Here is a 23,974-nt window from a genome sequence, read left to right as displayed (position 1 = left end):
TACTTCATTAGAGGCTTTATGGACTAGAGTAACAGTTAGATAGAGTTGCATGCTTTTCATGTTATGTAATGCTGGCTACATATATATTTCAGACTTATGTTAGTCTTTCCACACATTGATTAATATCATTTCGACTTTTAGTATATCAGCATGTATTAGTTTATCTTTCGCATTCAGTATGTTATGATATCACATGTTGATTTAGTCAGCTAGTTGGTTTGCTCGGTTACATGTAGTTAGGCACCGGGTGTCGTATTACGTCAAGGCCCAGGTTCGGGGCATGACATATCCCTCACAAAGGCTAAGTATGCTAAGAAGCCATTCTCAAACATACATTGACGTATGAAATCACTTTACTAGGAGTGTGAAAAAGAGAACCTCTACACTGTACCCTAGGCATCCCTGACATCGCCAATGTTACGGTCTTAGCATGAAAATCAAAGATAACATGTTACGGAGATAACCAATCCATACCCAAAATTACCTCAAAATCAACCATGCTGAGCAATAAGAGATCAACTCTAGTCTCATAACCCCTAATGGTAACAACACAAGACTGGTATACACCGTCCACCCTAATAGAATCACCTACCGGTGTAGATACATGAACATGCATATTAAAGAGTCACGAGGCCTATCCAAATAACAAGGAAAACATGATGACACATAAGAGTAAGTGGAACCTATGTCAAATAACACTAAAGCATCTCTGTGGCACATTGAAACAATACCTATGATCACGGTGTCAGAAGAAACTATCTCTGGCCTGGGGAGAAATGTATAGTAATGGGCCTGTCCGCCACCTGATTGACCTCCCCCTCTAGGATGACCTCATCCCATGTGACCTCCACCCCAAGCTAACTGAGCCGATGGTGTAGCAATTTGTGTGGGAGTAATTGTCTGGCCTCCCTGCTGCACTGGACCTTTGCAAAAATGGGGGTAATACTTTCTCACATACCCCAATTCCCCATACTCGTAGCAGCCTCTGATATTTTATACGTCAATACCACACAGGAGGGGGGGGGGGTGATTTGTGTGGTGACAAATTTTTTGCTTAAACTGTTTATGGAAGGACCTGGTTCTTCTAGGTGTTCCAACTACTACTGTTGTAGAATAATAAATATAGAAAGTAAAGAACACAAGTATTTTTACTTGGAAAACACCTGGCTCAAAAGGTGAAAAAACCATGACCTACTACTCAGTAGAATTTTCCCCAACATTTCACTAAATCACTGAGCCAAAATAGCATTTACAAAACTCTTTATAACCCTAAGGATTAACTCTAATCCCGTTGTAGCAACCAACCTCTAGCTATTGTGATAACTTCAAGTTAAATCTAACTTGAATACTCAAAGTACCTATTACAATTGCTTCTAGATAAAGCTGAAAAGTACAATATGAAAATACCTACTACAATTGAACTAGAAATAAATAAAGACACATAAAACTCTTTATGGAGCTGGTTCTTCAATCTGGTTCATGTAGCTTGAGGTTTGCACACTTGAATTACACATGAACTGCTTGCAAAAAGCCTTGTTATTTTGCTCTCAATTCACGTTTAACTTCTGCGTTTTTGTGCAACACTGTAATGTGAGAACATCCTGCAATTTATAGAGTTAGTAGATGAAGAAATAACTAGAGTTCTGATGCAACTCTTCCTTGGTGGAAGAGTTCTAGTTGATTTCAACTTCTAACTCATTCCCTCTCTTGGATAGTGTTCTCTTTGATTAAGGAGTCCTTCTCCTTATAATTTATGCAACATTTTTGATCAAGAAATATTAAATACACCAAGTTAATCTTATCTCCTTCACATGCAACTCACATGCTCGAATCTGCCCGTTTTTGTGCACCTGAGGGATGGACCTGGTTCATCCTGAGTTCCTTTGTCAGTCTTCAAAACTAATCTTTACTTGGGCCAACAAATTCGCCCCTTTTGATGATGACAAACTCTGTGCTTTTCATAAGCTTAGGTCCTGTTTCCACTCAGCTCAACATCAACACAATGTTAGAAATATTTTTCCTTTTTATTACTTATCATCAAGGACCAGGTACATTCGGTTTTAAACATCACTATTCAAAGTGTAAACATCACTTGTTTAAAGAACAACCCTTTTTCCCCTTTTGGCTTCATCGAAAAGTTGCATAAAAAATGTGAGATAACCATATTTTAAAGCTTACTCATGGCCACTGGGGCTACTTCAAATGCAATCATGGATTAATCATCATAGATCAAGCTAAGAATTTTAACCATCAAAGAAATATGAACAAATAATTAGAGTAAAAGCAATGAATTTCATTGATGATTGATTAGATTCTACCACAAAGCATAAGAAGAAATAAAAATACTAAAAACATGAGCAAAAGAAACAAAACGTCCCGAACTGGGTCACTGGTTGATCTACACTAGGCTAGGAGGCTTAAAGCTGGGAAGAACTAGGTGCTTGGTTTTTGACTTGGAGGTGTTTCAGCATACCTTGAAGAATGCCATCATTCTTCTCTTTTTCTCTTGCCAGCTCAGTTCTGAGAGCATCTCTCTTAGTCTCCATCTCAACCAACCTCTTCTTCACCTTTTCAATATCAGCATCCTTAGCCTCACTTTCTTGCACCAAGGCCCTAACCTTGCTATTCACTGGTACCTTTTTGGATGAACTAGGTTCTTGAGGAGTGACATTTACTTTATAATCGCAAGCAAGTAGAGTATTAACCCAAAAATAATCCATGCTTTTACTAACCTCCCACCTTTTCTTAGGTACATTGAAATATGCAAGCACAGTTGTGAGAATGAAGCCATAGGTAATGGTATGAGTTTTGGTGCCATTGATAACTCTATCAAGAAGCTGGATTATAGCTTTCAGTCACTTTCTTCAGCGTGTCTGTAAGGGTTTCCTCTATAGATGAACTAAGTTCATCTCCCTAAACAACCATTGCACATGCGTCTTTGGTTAAACTCACAGGAGTGGGTGAAGAATCAGCCACTCTTGTCCCCTTTCCCCTCACAGTACTCCTAGCACCCTTGCTCTCCTTATTTTTCATTTATACCACCAACTTCTCCAGATTCTATAGTCTCAACACCTGCTATAGATCCTACAAATATATTTTCCAAATTTGCAGTAACTTTAGAAATTGTCTCAGGAGAAACTTTAGAATCAGAAGGTACCTGTTCAATTTCGGAAGAACCACTTTCTTCCCCCTGAGTAGCAGACTTAAAAGAATCTAGGTAGTTTAATACGGTTAGGAGTCTTGAACATAACTGGTTCACTTGTAACGGATAAGTTCACAGGAACTTTGGTATTTGGTAGGACTCTACTCATGATCCAAATATAGTTATTTCAAATTATGCAGAGTGTAGAAAACATACTGTGTTATCTTGATGAACCAGGTTCTTCACTGATAATTCTCTTGTGTAAGTCTAAATTTTCCAAAATAAAGAAAATATCATTAGAGATTAATGGGTCATTTTAACACATGGCACAAGAGTATACTATGGAAATTATGAGATTGAGCAAGATTTAATCTAACTATACACAATTTACAGACTTTCTAACCAAATATTTTTTCAATTTTTTCTTTTTTTTCATTTAACCTTGAACTGGTCCTTTGAGGTGATCTTAATCATCCCTAATTCCAACCTGTTCCTCTCAAAGTGATCTCTACTTAAGCCTTTTGTGAAGATGTCAGCAATTTCCTTGTTAGTAGCACAAAACTCCACAATGATGAAGCCTTTCTCATAGTTGTCCCTAAAAAATGGTGTCTAACATCTATGTGCTTAGTTATCTTATGATGAATCAGATTCTTAGTCATACTAATAGCACTAGTGTTATCACAAAAAATAGGGATACAACCAACTTCAATACCAAAATCCATCAATTGTTGCTTGATCCACAATAATTGAGCACAATCATGAAGCAACAACAATATACTCAGCTTCAGCAGTAGATAAGGCCACTGAATTTGCTTTTTAATAGACCATGACACAAGACATGAACTAAGAAAGTGTGCCATACCTGAGGTGCTCTTCCTATCCACTAGGAAACCTGCATAATCAGCATCAGCATATCCCACTAGGTTAAAATTACTACGTTTTGGATACCAAAGGCAAAAGTCAGTGGTGCCTTTCAAGTATCTCAATATCCTCTTTACATTAGTCAAGTGAGACTCCTTTGGATTTTCCTGAAATCGAGCACAAAGACCTACACTGCACAGAATGCCAGGTCTACTAGTAGTGAGATATAAAAGAGAACTAATCATTCCCCTATACAACTTCTGATCAATAGTTCATCTATATCCAATTTTGTGGATGTTGCAATAGGAGTGTCAATTTCTTTGGATGTTCCTTCCTGGTTTTGTTACTAAGGAATAGGTTCCTAGACAGGTTCCCTCGAGGTTTGAGGATTAGTTACTCTCTAGTCAGTTTCACTTGCCATGTTGCCCTGGGTGGAAGGACCTGTTCCATCACCTGTTCCTTCCTGTGATGCATATTCAGGATGGACTGTGGTTTCACCATTTGAATTTCTTATTAGCCCAATCTCTTCATTATCTTGTTCCTGCCTCTCAAAAAGAATGTTAGTTTTTCAATAAAATAACATATACACTTTTTTCTACACACAGTTCCTTTACTGAATATCTTATAAGCTTTACTATGTGGAGAATATCCCAAGAATACTCCCTCATCACTTCTGGGATCATACTTACCTAGGGGGTCTTTGCCATTTTTGTGCACAAAGCACTTGCATCTAAATGCCCTAAGATGGGATATATTTAGCTTTCTCCTTTTAAGTGACTCATAGGGAATCTTCTTAACAAGAGGTCTAGTCATGCAACTATTTATGATGTAGCATGCAAAAATTTAGCAAACTTAACATTTTCAAATTCAGTTCCATGATCAGGCCTAATTGATGCAAGTTGATTACTTAGTTGTTTCTGAGTTTTTTCTAACAAAAGAAGTAAACATGCCAAATGCTTCATCCTTAGATGTTAAAAATAATGTCCAAGTAAACCTAGAGTAATCATCAATAAGATCCATCACATATATTTTACCACACCCGCTTAACGTTCTCATTGGACCACACAGATCCATATGGACCAGTTCTATCGTTCTGGTGGTGCTTACCACTTTCTTGCATTTAAAAGAGGATCTTACCTACTTCCCCCTTGCACAAGCCTCAAAAACTTTGTCTTCCTTGAACTTTGATGTTAGACAGCCCTATCACCAGATCCTTGGAGACTAATTTGTTGAGTTGACTCAGACATGCATGTCCAAGTCTCTTGTGCCAAAGGAGGGGATCATTGTCCAACACACTTAAGCAAGTGAGTTCATTTTTTGAAAGTGTGGACAAATCTACAATGTATGTACCGTTTACTCTTTTTCCCTGCAAAACAATCTTGTTAGTGGTAAGATTAATCACAAAACATTTGGTAGAGGTGAATGCTATCAAGTTACCTCTATCACACAATAGTGATGGTCTTATTAGGATGTACTTTAGGCAATCTATCAAGTAGAGATTCTCAATAGAGTGAGAATCAGTCTTACCTACCTTTCCAACCCCAATGATCTCACCTTTCTTCCCATTTCCAAAGGAGACATTACCTACTTTGAGGTCCTCAAGTGAAAGGAACTGGTTCTTGCTTCCTATCATATGCTTTGAGCAGCCACTATCCATGTACCATTTGGCTGCTTCCCTTCACTTGGACCTGCAAAAAGAAATCAAGGGTTAGTCTTAGGAACCCAAACTAGTTTGGGTCCCTTTCTATAGGCAAATGGATAAATCAGATTCCTTCTAGCCCACCCAGGCAGTCTATTTTTTTCTTGAACAAAAGTTTTGTTCTTTTGACAGGCCCTTTCTTTTGCATTACATTCATTTTTGTAATGGCCAGTCTTGCCACAATGTGTGCAAATTTTATTTTTCAGGAAGAGCGAGGTATTTGCTTTTAGGATCCCACTTGTGCTTGAGTCCCATAACCAAGTCCTCTTTTGTTGCTACTGTGATGTTTGTGTAGCCAGGAGAGTGCATCGGAGGACCTATTCCATTTACAGGTTCTGTTTAGCTCATGCTTAACCTTGTTTAGATCCTCCTTAAGGACTCTTATCTGCTCATCTTTTTTGTACAAATCATCTTTCATTTTTCCTACATTTTCATCTAAAGTGAGTTGTGTGTGATCAAATTTCTTTTTACCAGTTCCTAATTTCAATTTTAGATTTTCAGATCTAAGCTCTAGGATAGTGGTGTCAAGTTCATGAACCTGGTTCTTTAACTCAACATTTTTACTTTCACTTTCACTAGCCCTAAGTTCCAGATTTTTGCACTTAGCTTTCAAAATCACACACTCCTTAGACAGTTGTTCCTTTTCATTATTTAGATCCTCAGATTCATCAATGAAATCCCGGAATAACTCAGATAGCCTTTCTTTAGACAAAAATTTAATCTTGTCTTTGAGATAAATTATACTTACCTCAGATTCCTCATCAGATTCTCCAATTGACATAAGTGATTATTCATCTCCATCTTCACCCTCTGAGTCCTCATCTGAGCTTTCTCCCCAGGCAGCAACCACAGCCTTTATTGATCCTTTGTTCTTCTTGGGTTGAACCTCTTCCTTCTTCCTATTCCTTCGTTTAGCTCTTTCCTTCTTCCATTGAATTTCCCATTGAGGCAAGTTTTTGATGTGGTGATCAGTCTTCCCACACTTGTAACACCCCTCATTGGTTTGTTTTTTAGGAACCCTTGGTTTGTTGTAGCTTCCACTTCTTGAAAGACCATTTACTCTCATTAGGTACTTCTTGAAGTCCTTTGTGATCATGGTCATTTCATCCTCCTCTAGATCAACACCTTCAGTGATTCTGAATGCCAGGATCATTTCCTTATTGGGTGCATCCATCTTCATGGTTTGCCTTCTAAGTTCATAGGCAGTGATATTTCCAATTAGCTCATCCAACATAAGAATGACAATGTTCTTTGATTCCTGAATGGCAGTGATTTTGCTTTCCCAAGTCACTGGCATAACCCTTGTCAAAATTTTCTAAACTTCGTCCTCTTCAAGAATAACCCTTCCAAGAGACTTAAGTTCATTTATCAGTGTGGTGAACCTTGTATACATCTCCTGGATGGTTTCTCCTTCCTCCATGGTGAAATTCTCATATTGAGAATATAGCAGTGTTCCTCTTGATCTCTTTACTTGAGGAGTTCCTTCATGAGCCACTTGTAAAGTGTCCCATATTTCCTTGGTAGTGGTACAACTTTGAATCCTGCTTTACTCTTCTGGACCTAGTCCACACACAAGTCATTTCTTGGCCTTGGCATTCTTCTCCCATTTCTTCAAGTCTTCAGCAGTGCAGTCAACTCTTGTTTTTGGCACATCTACTCCTTCAGCATTCTTCTTCATGGTAGCCAGGGGGCCATCAGTGACAATGTCTCATAGCTGATAGTCTTCTCCGATAATGTAATCTCTTATCCTATTTTTTCACCAAGAGTAGTACTGGCCATTAAAGAGTGGAAACCTATCAATGGATTGCCCTTCCCAGTTTCCAGGTGGTGCGCTCATCTTGATATGTTCCTAAGATGTTAGCCTCTTCAAGTATAACCTGCTCTGATACCAATTGATGTTTTATACGCGAATACCACACAAGAGGGGGGTGATTTGTGTGGTGACCAATTTTTTGCTTAAACTGTTTATGGAAAGACCTGGTTCTTCTAGGTGTTCCAACTACTACTGTCGCAGAATAATAAATATAGAAAGTAAAGAACACAAGTATTTTTATGTGGAAAACACCCGGCTAAAAAGGTGAAAAAACCACGACCTACTACTTAGTAGTATTTTCCCCAACACTTCACTAAATCACTGAGCCAAAATAGCATTTACAAAACTCTTTGTAACCCTAAGAATTAACTCTAATCCCGTTATAGCAACCAGTCTCTAACTGTTGCGACAACTTCAAGTTAACTATAACTTGAATACTCAAAGTACCTATTACAATTGCTTCTAGATAAAGTTGAAAAGTATAATATGAAAACACATACTACAGTTGAACTAGAAATAAAGAAAGATACATAAAACTCTTTATGGATCTGGTTCTTCAATCTGGTTCATGTAGCTTCAGGTTTGCACACTTGAATTACACACGAACTGCTTGCAAAAAGCCTTGCTATTTTGCTCTCAATTCACATTTAACTTCTGCACTTTTGTGCAACACTGTAATGTGAGAACATCCTGCAATTTATAGAGTTAGTAGATGAAGAAATAACTAGAGTTTTGATGCAAATCTTCCTTGGTGGAAGAATTCTAGTTGATTTCAACTTCTATCTCCTTCACTGTCTTGGATGGTGTTCTCTTTGATTAAGGAGTCCTTCTCCTTATCAATTATGCAACCTTTTCGATCAGTAGATATTAAATACACCAAGTTAAGCTTATCTCCTTCACGTGCAACCCACATGCTTGAATCTGTCCGTTTTTGTGCACCTAAGGGATGGACCTGGTTCATCCTGTGTTGTTTTGTCAGTCTTCAAAACTAACCTTTACTTGGGCCAACAACCTCGAACTAGGAATTACTGTGGGGCCTGGTCGAACCCCGTGATCCAGAATAGCAGCTAAAAGAGCGTGGTACTAACAAACCTTGAACTAATGGAGTGTGATAAGAGCTCTAATCTAGGAGTGCACTGAACGAAAACAGTACCAAAACTCCTCAGCTAGGAGGTGGCAAATGCTAAAGTGGTCTACTAGACTGGCCCCTCACAAACCAACCTCAACCTCAAGACGAGGCACTACTGAATCCTCCAAAATGACAAGGCCTTTTGTTAGAGGTCGTTTCCCTAGCCTGACCTCTGATGCGCTTGATCCTCCTAGCGATCTCCTCAATCCAAGTAAAAGAAATATCATCCTCGGTATCCCTGGCCATCTGTAGCCTGATATGATATTTAAGGCTATCTATAAACCTCTGTAGCCTCTCCCTCTCAATAGGGATCCGGATAGCTGCATGGTGTGATAAATCCACAAATCTAGTCTCATATTAAGTAATGCTACCCTGCTGAAGGCGCTCAAACTAACTACAGAAGTCCTCTCTCTAAGTGAAGGAAATGAATTTCTCTAAGAACACCTGTGAGAACTAGGATCAGGTGAGAGGAGGTGAACCTGCTGGCATGCCCTGAACATACACCTGCCACCACCTCTTGGCAGTACCATGCATCTAAAACACTATGAAATCAAATCCGTTGGACTCCGAAATACCTGTGCTGTACAATATCTCATGCAACAGTCTAAGAAATCTTGGGGTTCCTCAAAAGGTGTACCACCAAAGCGAGGGGGAAAACATGGTGAACTTCTCCAAACTCTTCAGCCCCTCAGCTGACATCGTGGGACTCTTTCCAGGCTGTGTATTAATAGTAGGCTGAACTGCCCAACTGGTAGAACTACTAGGGTTTGATACCTGTGAGCCATCTGCTCTAGAGTGTAAGTATCAAGAGTTTGGGATCTTCCTCGGCTTGCGAAATAACTGGTCCTTCAGGATATACACCGACTTGGGCCACACTCTTCATAAGACCAACTAGGTGGGATAGGGTATCCTGGTGCTTTGGGGTAGCAATGAACCCCTCTAAGATTTGAGCTATTCCTACCGGCCCAGTCGGATAAAGGATCTTCTCCCCCTACTCTATTTAGGGATCAACATCAGGTGTTGTTGCACGTGTTCTAGGCTGAGCTCTACCTCTACCTCTGGATCTACCTCGGCCCTGACCTTTCGTGGCATAGACTTGTGGCACTGATACCTACTCGCCTTATTCGGTTGAACATGTCCTCACCATCTGTGAGAGAATAGAAGAGTAAAGGTTCAAACTTTGGAACTAACAAATCCGAACGACAAGAATGCAATAATAATAAAGTTTCCTAATAGTTAGATAGTCTCTCGAAATTAGGTACAGATGTCTCAGTACCAATCCGCAAGATTTTACTAAACTTGCTCAAGACTCATGAGATCTAGGCAACCTAGTGCTCTTATACCAACTTGTCACGACCCAAACTCTCACCGTAGCCGTAACAATGCCTAACACCGCTTGCTAGGCAAGCCAACAATTTAAACAATAACAATAATCTCAATAATAGAACTTAATAACTTCAATAGCGGAATAACCATAAATATCTGAAATATTAGCAATAACGCAACTACAACCATCCCATGATCTGGTGTCAACAAGCACATGAGCACTATAGAATTTAAATACATAGTCTAATCCTAAAAAATAGAACTGTCTGAATGATAGAACAGTGATAACATAAGCAAACCAGGAGGGGACTCTACGGCGTCATGACCCAATTCCCACTATAGGCCGTGATGGAACCCAACATCGTTGTTAGGCAAGCCAATAGTGAACTATCTATTTAATTACTCATTTTTATTACTTTTGAAATTATGAATTTTATTTAATAAGGAAACTAAGTATGGAATCCAGGACAATATGAAGCATGGATAAAACATAGAAATAAAATGGTGATAATATTAGACAAAAACCATAAGTGTCTACTAGAACTTCCCAAAACCTGGTGTCACGAGTTCATGAGAAATCTAGTAGAATATACAAACCACTACAACTACTATCTGAAATAAACAAAAATATAAAATGCAATAGGAAAAAGACTCGGGGTGCTACAGATTGGAGCATGGGGAGAGCGGCTCACCACTAAGTCTCCAGATAATGTAGATGTGCGCCTACCAGATGTACCTGACTTAGTGCCTGCATAATTTGTGCAGAAGTGTAGCATGAGTACGTAAATCAACGTCTATCCAATAAGGATCTAGTATAACCTCGAAAAAGTAGTGATGTCGGGTCGATATCGACACTTACTAGTGGTCAATAAATTAAGTACAAGAATTATAACTAGGCATGAAATACAACAATGACAATGGAATAAGCAAAAATAAATAAGTGATTCTTTAACAAAGTATCAATTTAAAAATCTCCAAATATCACATGCCAATTTCAACAAATAAGATCCACCAAGATTATCAATTCTCAAGTCATGAAGGAAATATAAAGTATAATCGGACTCCTAGCAATATTACGCACGGGTTATGCCGAGGTCGTACAACCCGATCCATAATAGTCGTGTACATACACTACCAAGGTCGTACGACCCGATCCATGTATACTTATCATAATATATATTATCGAGGCATTTGGCTCGATCCACAAGAATAGAGAAACTTTCCGGACTACGGGTCATATAATTACAACACCAGAATAGGCACATCAAGAATCATAACTTTTTTTTTCAACAATCGAATATTCCGCCAAAACTCAAGGTAATGAATCTCGGCCTAACATAATACCTAGTCAAATTTGAATTATAAATTCAAGTAATTAAACTAACAAGTTGGATTCAAATAATACAAATATTGCATGATAAAGTCCGAAGTCTATCTGAACATAAACATGACTTTTAGCTATGTACAAAGTCTCATCACTTCATGCGTACATAGCTCCCACAATTAATAACAAATAACAATTTAAGCACCTAAGGGGATAATTCCCTCTTACAAGGTTAGGCCAGAGACTTACCTCGCTTCCAAGTCCACTACTCGGCCCTTCAACCTCAGTAGTTGCCCCAAATCGATGCCGAGCAATACGAAACTAGCCAAAGGTCGTACAAACTAATAAATATACACTCAAAAGTTCATAATTCACCTATTAAAGTAGTTACCCAACCAATTGGAAAGTTCCTAAAAGTCACCCCCGGGCTCACATGCCCAAATTTCAGTAATATTTGTTGAATAATGTTACCCATGACCTTACAAACTCAAATATATATCTACTCAATTCCATAATCAATTTTGTGGTCTAATCCCATTATTACAAAAATCTTGAAATAAAACAATAAAATTAGAAGAACAATATTGCAGAGAAAGTGAGAGTAATTCTTATTGAATTTTGGGATGATTACAATGGGGTAAGACCTCTCTATTTATAGGGGAAAAATGACTTAGCCACCAAGTAAAACTCTCTACAAGATAGACATTCACTCTAATTACAATTCTATTTATAACAATCCCCCTTGAATGTCTACTCAATAAGTAATGTGCCTTGTTAAAACCTTAACTAAAATAAAACCCAATGGGAAAAAATCTAGAAAAGGAAAAAGAGTACACATGTTTAATAATCCGCCTTTTTGTTGCCTTATTAAAAACCTTACAAGGAAAACTCAGTGGGACAAAACCTTAAAAGGGAAAAAGAGTGCAACGCGAATTAACTCCCCTTGATGAGAGCATCAATTCATATCCTTGAGCCTTCGCATCCCAATAATGTACACTAGCTTCTTGAAGGTTGACGTCGGTAGGGATTTTGTGAATAAATCAGCCATATTATCACTTGAACGAATCTGTTTCACATTGATATCACCATTCTTTTGAATATCATGTGTGAAAAATAACTTTGGTGAAATGTGCTTTTTCCTATCTCCTTTTATGATTCCTTCCTTCAATGGAGCTACGCATGCTGAATTGTCTTCATACAAAATCGTGGGTAGTTTGTCACATTTCAAACCACATTTGTCTCGAATAAGATGTATTATAGACCTCAACCAACACATTCTCGACTTGCTTCATGAATAGCAATTATCTCAGCATGATTAGATGAAGTACCCATAATTGATTGTTTAGTCGATCGCCAAGATATGGCAGTGCCTCCACAGGTAAACACATAACCTGTTTGAGATCGAGCCTTGTATGGGTCAGATAAATACCCAACATCAGCATAACCAACAAGATCGGGACTACAATTATTGCCATAAAATAAGCTTATATCGATAGTCCCTTTTAGATACCACAATATGTATTTGATTCTATTCCAATGTCTCCTTGTAGGAGCAGAGTTATACCTTGCTAAGACGTTAACTGAAAAAGTTATGTCAGGCCTTGTAGTATTAGCAAGATACATCAGTGCACCAATTGCACTAAGATATGGTACTTTCGGACTAAGTAGCTCTTCATTCTCTTCTCGAGGTCGGAATGGATCCTTATTCATATCAAGTGATCGAACAACCATCTGAGTACTTAATGGATGTGCTGCATCCATGTAATATCGTTTCAATACCTTTTCTATGTAGGAAGATTGATGAACAAAAAATCTGTTTGCCAAATGTTCAATTTGCAAACCAAGACATAATTTTGCCTTTCTGAGATCTTTCATCTCGAATTCCTTCTTTAAATAATCAATTGCCTTTTGGAGTTCTATAGGAGTTCCAATAAGGTTTATGTCATCAACATATACGGCAAGTACAACAAATTCCGATGTTGTTTTCTTTATAAAAACACATGGACAAATGACATCATTTATATAACCTTCCTTTAATAAATACTCACTAAGACAATTATACCACATACGTCCTGATTGCTTTAGACCATACAAATATCTTTGCAATTTGATTGAAAATATTTCCCGGGACTTTGAATTATGTGCGTTAGGCATTTTAAAGCCCTCGGGAATTTTCATGTATATCTCATTATCAAGTGAGCCATTAAGGTAGGCAGTAACCACATCCATTAAATGCATGTCAAGCTTTTCATGGAAAACAAAATTAATGAGATAACGGAACGTTATAGCATCCATAACGGGTGAATATGTCTCTTCATAATCGACACCAGGCCTTTGTGAAAATCCTTGTGCAACAAGGCGTGCCTTATATCTTTGTACCTCATTTTTCTCATTCCTCTTGCGTACAAAGACCCATTTATAGCCAACAGGCTTAACACCATTAGGTGTTTGGACTGCAAGCCCAAAAACTTCACGTTTTGCAAGTGAATTCAACTCTAATTGGATTGCTTCTTGCCATTTTGGCCAATCAAGTCTTTGTCGACATTCTCCAACAGATTGAGGTTCAAGATTCTCACTATCTTGCATAATTCTAGATGCAACATTATATACAAAGACATAATCCACCTCTCTATCCAATCGATTCAAATTTGTCTCAATATTGATTGGATTTATTGATAGTTGCTTATTTTCTTGAGTCTCAGGCTTAGTGATTTCCTCATGAATCTCAATATTGGTTAAATCGTGGATTTCTTCATGAGACTCTTTCGTAGTATTATTTTGATCATTTATTTTCCTTTTTCTAGGATTTCTATCCTTAGAACCTAATGGTCTGCCACGTTTTAGGCGTGATTTTGACTCATTAGCTATGACACTAGAAGATTGTCCAATAGGGACATCAATACGGGTTGGAAAATTCTCTGCAGGGATATGTGATTTTGTTATCCTTTTTAGATCCGTAAATGCGTCTGGCATTTGATTTGCTATTCTTTGCAAGTGGATAATATTTTGCACCTTTTTTCCCAAATAGAGGCACGTGGATCAAGATGAGATAATGATGGATTTTTTCACAAAATTTCCCATTTGGTTTCACCAACTTCTCCCCCTAATTTTGGGAAAAGTGTCTCACCGAATCGATAGTCTGCAAATCATGTAGTAAACAAATTCCCCATTAATGTTTCAAGGTAGAGAATAATGGAGGGCGATTCAAACCCAATATATATTCCAAACCTTCTTTGGGGACCCATTTTGGTGCGATATGGCGGTGCTACAGGCATATATACTGGGCATCCAAAAATTCTTAAATGGGATATATTAGGTTAATGACCCAAAACTAATTGCAACGGGGAATATTTATGATAATTTATCGGTCTGAGATGAACTAGCATTGCTACATGTAAAAGGGCGTGACCCCAAGCAGAAGTAGGTAACTTCATTTTGATGAGTAACGGTCTTGCTACCAATTACAAACGTTTAATTAAAGACACCACAAGGCCATTTTGAATGTAAACATGAGCTACATGATGTTCAACTTTTATCCCAATTGATAAGCAATAATCATTAAATGCTTGGGATGAAAACTCAGCAGCATTATCAAGTCTAATAGTTTTAATTGGATAATCAGAAAATTGTGCCCGTAATCGAATTATTTGTGCCATTAATTTTGCAAACACGAGGTTGCGAGATGACAATAGGCACACATGAGACCATCTAGAAGATGCATATATTAAGACTATAAAATATCTAAACGTCCTACTAGGTGGGTAAATAGGTCCACAAATGTCCCCTTGTATATGTTCCAAAAACGCAGGGGATTCAATCCCAACCTTTGTTAGTGATGGTCTAATAATTAACTTGCCTTAATAACAAGAAGTGCAAGAAAATTCATTATTTAAAAGAATCTTTAAATTATTTAATGGATTCCTATTTGAGTTTTCTATAATCCGTCTCATCATAATTGATCCAGGATGTCCCAATCGGTCATGCCAAAGTACAAAAGTATTGGAATCAGTAACCTTTTGGTTTACGGTGGAATGTGCCTCAATTGCACTAATTCTTGTCCAATATATGTCACAAGATAAAGATGAGAATTTCTCAATAACCCTTTTTGGCTAGAGACATTCTTGGTAATGATGAGATATTCACAATTATTCTCATCTATTGTCTCAATATGATATCTATTTCGGCGGATATCTTTAAAACTCAACAAGTTCCTCTTGGACTTGGAGGAGAACATTGCATTCTCTATGATAAGTATTGTTCCCTTAAGCAGAGTTATAGTAGCTCTTCCAGAGCCTTCAACTAAATTACTACTACCAGAAATTATAGTAACTTCTGCCTTACACATACATAAATGAGAGAAATATTTCTTCTCTTTAAATATTGTATGTGTCATACATGTATCAATTAAACAAATATTTTTACAATTGAACTTTGATCCAAGTTTGTTTTGTGGGATATTCATGTTTGCTTCCCATGGTTTGACATACACAAGAAATATACGAATAAATATTAGTATTTTCAGAGATAAAGGAAAAGAGACATAGTGAAGTCAATAACTCAATAATGACTAATTCAATAAGTGTGATGATAATTTTCCGTAAGGCACAATCTTTGATTGAACAACTTAATTAGAAAACAAATATTGCATTTTAATAAAAAAATTTGTATAGTGTCATTTGATTTAAAATCAATCCTAACTTATTGAAATGCTTTAGCAAATAGTTTCACACTAGTTTTCGTCCCTTTTTTTCGTTTGCAAGTTTTTGTTTCACGCTAGTTTTCGTCCTGTGTATAGTTTCACGCTAGTTTTTGTTTGCAAGCTTTCGTCCCTTTTTTTGTAACTATTTTTCACGATTCTCAACTCCTAACATAAATTACAACTGATGCTGACTATAAATTTTGACCATTCTCAAACTTTATTCAATAATAGATTATACTAATTCGACATACTAATTAAAACTACTACTCATGTAAACTATGATAATTATATGATGTTTATTCACTGACTAATAAGAATAAGCAAAATAAAATAAAATCAAACTACTCAATCTTCTTTAACCACAGATCCATCAACGATCAAGTGGTCTATTTTTCCATCAGGGCTCTCAAAGAAGTCTGTCACATCTAAGTGTGTGATGTCAAATTTATTGTCATAGACAAAATTAATTTCAAGGCTTTTATTCTTTAGAGATTCTTGATAAAACTCAACCAAATGTCTTGGTACACGACAAATATTTGCCCAATACCCTTTTCCACCGCAACGATAATATTCAGTTTTTGAACTATTTGCCTTTGGCTTCTCATCTTTCCCATTCCATTTTTGGTGGTTATTTTTATTTGGGGGTTGATTAACACCTAGAAAATTTCTTCTTTGTCCACGGCCACGACCACGACCACGACCATGAATAGGGACACGGCCTTTTCTACGCTTAGGATAATGGGAATACACCTCATCAACTTCAGACAACGATGTAGACCCAGTAGATCAATTTTTGTGATTTCTCATGAGCAATTTGTTGTTTCGTTCAGCCACAAGGAGAAGAGAAATCAACTCAGAGTACTTCTTGAAACCTTTCTCTCTGTACTACTGTTGCAGGACTATATTGGAGGCATGAAATTTTGTAAACGTTTTTTTCAAGCATATCGTAGTCAGTGATAGTATCTCCACAAAGTTTTAATTTAGAAGTAATTCTGAACATCGCAGAATTATATTCAGAAACAGACTTAAAATCTTGGAGCCTTAGATGAGCCCAATCATATCATGCTCGGGAAGAGTAACCAACTTTAAGTTGTCATATCTTTCCTTTAAGCCATTCCACAAAATAAATGGATCTTTGATTGTGAGATATTCTATTGTCAACCCTTCATCAAGGTGATGGCGCAAGAAAATCAAGGCCTTAGCACAGTCTTGGGTAGATACTTTATTTTTGTCTTTAATGGCGTCTCCAAGATCCATTGCATCTAAATGGATTTCATCATCCAACACCCATGTCATATAGTACTTGCCCGAAATTTCAAGGGCAACGAACTTTCTTTTCATAATGTTAGTCATAAATAAAAAGAGGAGAAAAGTTATACCTTAATCTTCTCAAAGAGCTTCTTACGACAGTAGAGTCTCGTGCTGATAACGTGAAACAAAACAATAAAAGTAGAAGAACAATATTGAAGAGAAAGAGAGAGTAATTCTTATTGAATTTTGGGATGATTTACAATGGGGTAAGTGTGATGACCCGGCTAGTCGTCTCATGAGTTACAACTCCATTTCCCTCATTTCAGCTTCTTTACGCTTCGTTATCCATGTTTTATGTGATTGAGTTTATTAGTTTGAGTTCGGAGAGGATTTGGTAAGAAATGAGACACTTAGTCTCTTTTAAGAAGGCTTAAGTTGGAAAAGTCAACCGGATATTGACTTATGTGTTAGAAGTCTCGAAAGTAAGTTCCGATGGTTCGGTTATCTTCGGGAGGTGATTTGTGACTTAGGAGTGCGATCGGAATGGGTTTTGGAGTTGTAGAGAAGATTTAGGCTTGAATTGGCGAAATTGATATTTTGGCAAATTCCGGTTGATAGGCGAGATTTTGATATAGGGGTCGGAATGGAATTCCGAGAGTTGCAGTAGCTTCATTGTGTCATTTGGGATGTGTGTGCAAAATTTCAGGTCATTCGGACGAGATTTGATAGACCTTTTGATCGAAAGCATAATTTAAGAGTTCTTGGAGTTCTTAGGCCTGAATCCTATGTTAAATTGGTGATTTGATGTTGTTATGAGCGTTCTGAAGTTTTGATAAAGTTTTAAAGATGTCATGAGATGTGTCGGTACAATTGGTTTGAAGTTCCGGAGTTCCGGGTAGGTTCCGGGATATTTTAGTGCAAAAATCATAGCTGTAGCAGGTCTATAGGGGTTGCAAGCCCCAGAACTCACCCATGCGGTCCGCACAAAAATAGGTGTGCCCGCGTTGAGTGCTGTGCGACCCGCATAAAATGGTGTGCGGCCGCGGTAGGTGTCATGCGGACCGCACAAAATGTTGAGCGGCCGCAGTGGGGAATGATCCGCTGGTCCTACTTCGGAAGCTCATAACTTTTGATCTACAAGGAAATTTGAGGTGATTCAAAAACGAGAGTTGTAGCCCTTCGTGTTTAATTTGAGGTGATCTACAAGGGAGGCCAGTGCGGCCGTGTGTTGCCTTTGTGCGGACCGCACCGGCTTGCGCGGACCGCGTGCATTTTGGTGCAGCCCGCACTAGCTGATACCTGAGGGGTACCTATAAATACGAGGTTTTGGATTTTATTTAATATTTTGACCTAGAGAGCTCGGATTTTGGTGATTTTTCGAAGGTTTTTTAGGAAATTCATCGGGGTAAGTGATTTTATCTCATATTTGGATAGAATACATGAATCTATCACTGAATTCATCATTCAATTCGTGATTTGAGATGGAATTTGGGAAGAAAATTGTGAAACCTTTAACAAATGTAAAATGATGATTTGAAGGACCAAATGGTATCGGAATTGGATAATTTTGGTATGGTTAGACTCGTGAGGGTACGAGGATTTTGAAAATGTAAATTTTACCCGATTCCGAGACATGGGCCCAGGGCTTGGGTTTTGCTAATTTTGAGATTTTTGATATTTTTCGAATGTTTTTGGTGAAATAGTCGATTCCTACTAGGATAAACATGTGCCCGTTGGAGGTGGCAAACTCGATTGGTCCAGTAACATTCATTCCCCAAACGGCGAACGGCCATGGTAAGCTTGTTACATTATGCTCGCTTGGAGGTACCCTTTATCATGTCGGCATGTATCTGGCAGCGGCAGGATTTTCGGACATATTGGATGCAGTCCGTCTCTGTAGTCATCCAAAAGTAACCACCTCGGAGTATCTTCTTTTCTAAGACAAAGCCATTCATATGCGAACCGCAGGTCCCAGCGTGAATTTCCTCTAGTAGCCTGGATGCGTCCTTTGCGTCGACACATCTTAGCAATCCTAAATTAGGAGTTCTCCTATATAGGATTCCTTCGCAATCAAAGAAATTTTTGGACAACCTCCGAAGTGTGCGTTTCTGAGTAGGATTTGCAAGTTCTGGGTATTCTCCTTTCGTCAAATACTCCTTGATATCATGAAACTAAGGTTTTCCATCTGCTTCTTCCTCAATATGAGCACAATAAGCTGGCTGATCATGGATCTTTACCGGAATGGGATCAATGAAGTTCTTGTCTGGATGTTGTATCATAGATGATAGGGTAGCCAATGCATCAGCGAACTCATTCTGGACTTTGGGAACATGTTGCAATTCTGTCTTTGTGAACCTTTTCCCCAATTCCTGTACATAATGCAGATATGGGATTATCTTGGAGTTCTTTGTTGCCCATTCCTCTCGGACCTGATGTATAAGTAGGTCTTAATCTCCGATCACTAGCAACTCTTGAATGTTCATGTCAATAGCCATCTTGAGCCCTAAGATGCAGGCCTCATACTCGGCCATGTTGTTGGTACACGGGAACCTGAGTTTGGTGGACACCGGATAATGCTGACCGGTTTCTAACACCAGCACAGCTCCTATGCCAACTCTCTTGAAGTTTTTTGCTCCGTCGAAAACCATTCTCCAACCGTCATAGGATTCTTCCATATCTTCCCCTATGAATGATACCTCTTTGTCAGGAAAATACGTTTTAGGGGTTTGTATTCTCCATCCACGGGATTTTCACCAAGGTGGTCTGCTAGTGCCTTTCCCTTGATTGCTTTCTAAGTCACGTAGACAATGTCGAACTCACTCAATAGGATTTGCCACTTGGCTAGCTTGCCAGTGGGCATGGGCTTCTTAAAGATATACTTTAAAGTATCCATCCTTGATATGAGATGTGTAGTATAGGCACAGAAGTAGTGCCTCAACTTCTGAGCTACCCAAGTCAAAGAACAGTAGGTGCGCTCTAACAGAGAATACCAGGACTCGTATGGAGTGAACTTCTTACTAAGGTAATAAATGGCCTGCCCCTTCCTCCCCGCTTCATCATGCTACCCCAGAACACAACCAAGACTGGCTCAGGCAGAACTAAGACTGGTAGTGTTGACAGGTATTCCTTAATTTTGTCGAAAGCTTTTTGGCAATCATCGGTCCATTTGGTAGCAGTGTCCTTCTTCAGCATCTTAAAGATCGGCTCACAAATAACTGTAGATTGTGCTATGAATCGGCTGATGCAGTTAAGTCTCCCCAAGAAACTCATCACGTCCTTCTTGTTCTTTGGCGGTGGCAATTCTTGAATAACTTTGACCTTTGATAGATCCAGTTCTATTCCTCGACGACTCACAATAAACCCAAGTAGTTTTCCGGTAGGAACCCCAAATGCACACTTTGCAGGATTCAGTTTCAGGTTGTACCTCCGTAATCTGTTGAAGAACTTCATCAAATCTTCCATGTGGTCAGTGGATTTCTTGGACTTGATAATAACATCATCTACGTACACCTCTATCTCTTTGTGTATCATATCGTGGAAGATGGTAGTCATGGCCCTCATGTAGGTGGCCCCTGCATTCTTCAGGCCAAACGACATCATCTTGTAATAGTACATTCCCCACGGTGTAATGAAAGCCATTTTCTCAGCATCTTCTTCATCCATCTAGATCTGATGATACCCGGCGAAACAATCCATAAATGACTGCAATTCATGCTTGGCGCAATTGTCGATCGGGATATGTATGTTTGGCAAGGGTAAGTCGTCTTTCGGACTGGCCCGGTTGAGATCCCAGTACCCGACATAGACTCTGACCTTCCCGTCCTTCTTTGGTACTGGAAAATGTTGGCTAACCATGTTAGGTATTCTACTACCCTGAGAACCTTGGCTTTGACTTGCTTAGTGACTTCTTCCTTGATTTTCAAACTCATGTCAGGCTTAAATTTTCTGAGCTTTTGTTTTACCGACGGACATGTTAGATCGGTTGGCAGTTTTTGAGCCACAATGGATGTACTCAGACCAGTCATGTCATCATACGACCAAGCAAATATGTCTTTATATTCCCTTAGAAATTCTGTGTATTTCTTCTTTTCTGATGGCGATAAGTGGACACTAATTCTATTTTCTTTGGTGTTCTCTGCATCTCCCATGTTAACAATCTCGGTCTCATCCAGGTTGGACTTAGGTCTGTTCTCAAATTTCACAACTTCCTTAACAATCTCTTTTGGTATATCATCTTTCTCTAAATCTGTGTCTGTTTGTTGCGTTGTCTCGTTGCACATCACAACCATCGGTTCATCAAGATAGGTAATAGTAATGATGTATAAGTAAAGTAATTAGAGAAAATAATAGTAATAAGTGTTGATTTATAAGGAAAGTCAAAATGATTTGATAAATTGCACGATCGTTTTGAACATTGGAGATCTTATTACGGGAATTAAAACGTGAAAGGAAAATCATTTAGTAAATAAAAACAGTGCATGATGCTTTCTTTCCCCGAGGCTCGTCAGGCTCTGGTTGTCTTGATGGTCCAGTTATTGAGGCGTGCCCCTCTGCTTACGGCCTGTATAGAAGGGCCTTCCTCCCCTTCCTCCTCGAGAACAACACAACAGTCCCTGTCATTGTCTTCTAGGAACAAATTCTTCACCGCTTCAAGTGCTTCTTCTTCTTTTGACCCATAAATAACACCGACCGGTCGGAAATTCTGCTCTAGATGTGGTATTGGCTGCTCCAGTGGATAGTAAGGACAGCGCCATGGTGGCGACCAGTTGTTGAATTCTTCCCAAGTGTAGTCATATCCCAGACCGAAAGTGGTGTCGTGTTTCTTGAGTTTTATGGGCTTAGAGATTCCTTGGAGATTCTTTCCGAGTCCCTTGCCAGGTTCGTACCCACTCCAATTCAGTATACTCTCGATCTTGTTATCCCACTATTTATCATTGTCAATATCAATTACCCATTTAATGTGATGGTAGGTATCTCCACCCAACTTCCTTCTTCCTTCGATTTACGGAATGGTCTGGTGACTATATATAGGGTTGCTACCGTCACCATGAATGATCACCTCCTGGTGATTCCATTCAAACTTTACTGCCTGATGTAGTATTGATGCTACAACCCCTATAGCATGAGTCCATCGTCGTCCCAATAGTAGATTGTAAGATGATGGTACGTCTATCACTTGGAAATCAAAATCGAACCAAGTTGGCCCCATCTGTAAGCACAGACTAATTTCCCCAATAGTGGACCTTTGGGAACCGTCGAAATCTTTCACGTTGATGGCTCTATCCTTTATCTCGTTCAGTCCCTTACCCAACTTCTTAACAGTTACCAGCGGACAAATGTTGAGGCTGGAACCCCCATCAATCAGGATCATGGTGATAAAGTAATCCTTGCATTGCATAGTGATGTGCAGTGCTTTGTTGTGCCCCAACCCTTCAGGCGGTAGCTCATCCTCATGAAAAGTAATTTTGTGACTCTCCAATACCTGTCCGACCATGTTAGCCATTTCTCCACCAGTAATGTTGTTGGGTATGTAAGCTTCACTCAGCACCCTTAACAGAGCATTCTTGTGTGCCTTTGAGTTTTGTAGCAAAGCAAGTATGGAGATTTGCACCGGTGATTTGTTCAACTGGTCGATGACCGAGTATTCTTTGGCATGTATCTTTCTCCCAAGATCATCTGGACCCGTTTCAATGATGGGCGGCCGATTGGAGGCCTACTTTCTTGACTCGGCTAGATGTTTATGGGTATAAACTCTAGCAGTTCTTCTCATACCCTGTGCGGCAATAGTTTCCTCAAACCTAACCTTGCCTTTCCTCATTGCCTCAGCTGTATAGTCTCATGGTATAGCCTTTGTGTGGAATGGCGTCACGGCCGACATCGCCACTAGAATCAGCGTGGCTATCTTCACCCTAAATGGAGTATGTCCCTTGGGTGGTAAAACTGCAACTTCGAATGGTGTAGGTGCATTTGTTGGAGACAGGAATTCAACCTCAATTGTCGCTGGTGTCTTAGTAGATGACGCTGTTTCAAACTCGAGTGGCACAAACATATTTACCTCAGCATCCCCAAACGGATGAATCTGGACTATGATTGTATTAAGGGTAACTATTGGCTTCTTTGGGTCATCACCTTCTGCAATCAACCCGATAAACCACTTGGGATCCCAATCATCCTCTATTTCAATCATGTGAACATCTCCACCCTTATGGTCTAGCAGAGGGTTATTGTGGACATTCGGAGTGGGCTCATTTGCCATAATAATCTTATTGTCAATCAAAGCCTAAATGTTGTCCTTCAAAGAATGACATTCGTCGATGGTGTGCCCCTTCATGCCGGAATGGTATGCACAGGATTTGTTTGGGTTAACCCATTGAGAAGGGTTCTTAGGAGTTGTAGCAGGGATAGGGGTGACATAACCAGCGACTTTTAGTCTCTTGTACAACTGGTCAACAGGTTCAGCAATGGCTGTATATTGTTTAGGAGGTTTGCGGTCAAAATTTGGTCGAGGTCTAGGGAAGTTTTGGCATGTAGGAGGTGATTGACAGTGGGATGGTTGAGTATTTTAGGCTTGATAAACATGTGAGGGTTGGGAATATCTAGGCGAAGTAGGCTGATATGTGGGAGGTGGAGATGACTGATAAGTGGGTGGTGGAGTTTGGTAAGAGGGTGATGGTGCTAGGTAGTTTGGAGTAGGCTGATATGTGAGTGGAGTCGTTGGGTAGGTTTTGTA

At 39.0% G+C, this 23,974-nt stretch overlaps 1 protein-coding gene across 1 annotated transcript; it reads right to left on the bottom strand.

Moving 5' to 3' along the window:
- Nucleotides 1-22,246: 22,246 nt before the first annotated feature.
- On the bottom strand, nt 22,247-22,747 carry LOC138871758 (uncharacterized). Its single transcript, XM_070149657.1, has one exon. It carries the CDS (start codon nt 22,745-22,747, stop codon nt 22,247-22,249), a length of 501 nt encoding a protein of 166 aa, XP_070005758.1.
- Between the last annotated feature and the right edge of the window lie 1,227 nt (nt 22,748-23,974).

This window comes from Nicotiana sylvestris, chromosome 1 (assembly GCF_000393655.2).
Source record: "Nicotiana sylvestris chromosome 1, ASM39365v2, whole genome shotgun sequence".
NCBI lineage: Eukaryota > Viridiplantae > Streptophyta > Magnoliopsida > Solanales > Solanaceae > Nicotiana > Nicotiana sylvestris.
Note: the sequence above shows the minus strand (reverse complement) of the source record. Positions and strands in the feature narration are given on the sequence as shown.

Bases quoted from the DNA above. Each gene is read 5' to 3' on its own strand.
- LOC138871758 (XM_070149657.1), bottom strand. From the start codon at position 22,747: ATGGCTAACATGGTCGGACAGGTATTGGAGAGTCACAAAATTACTTTT.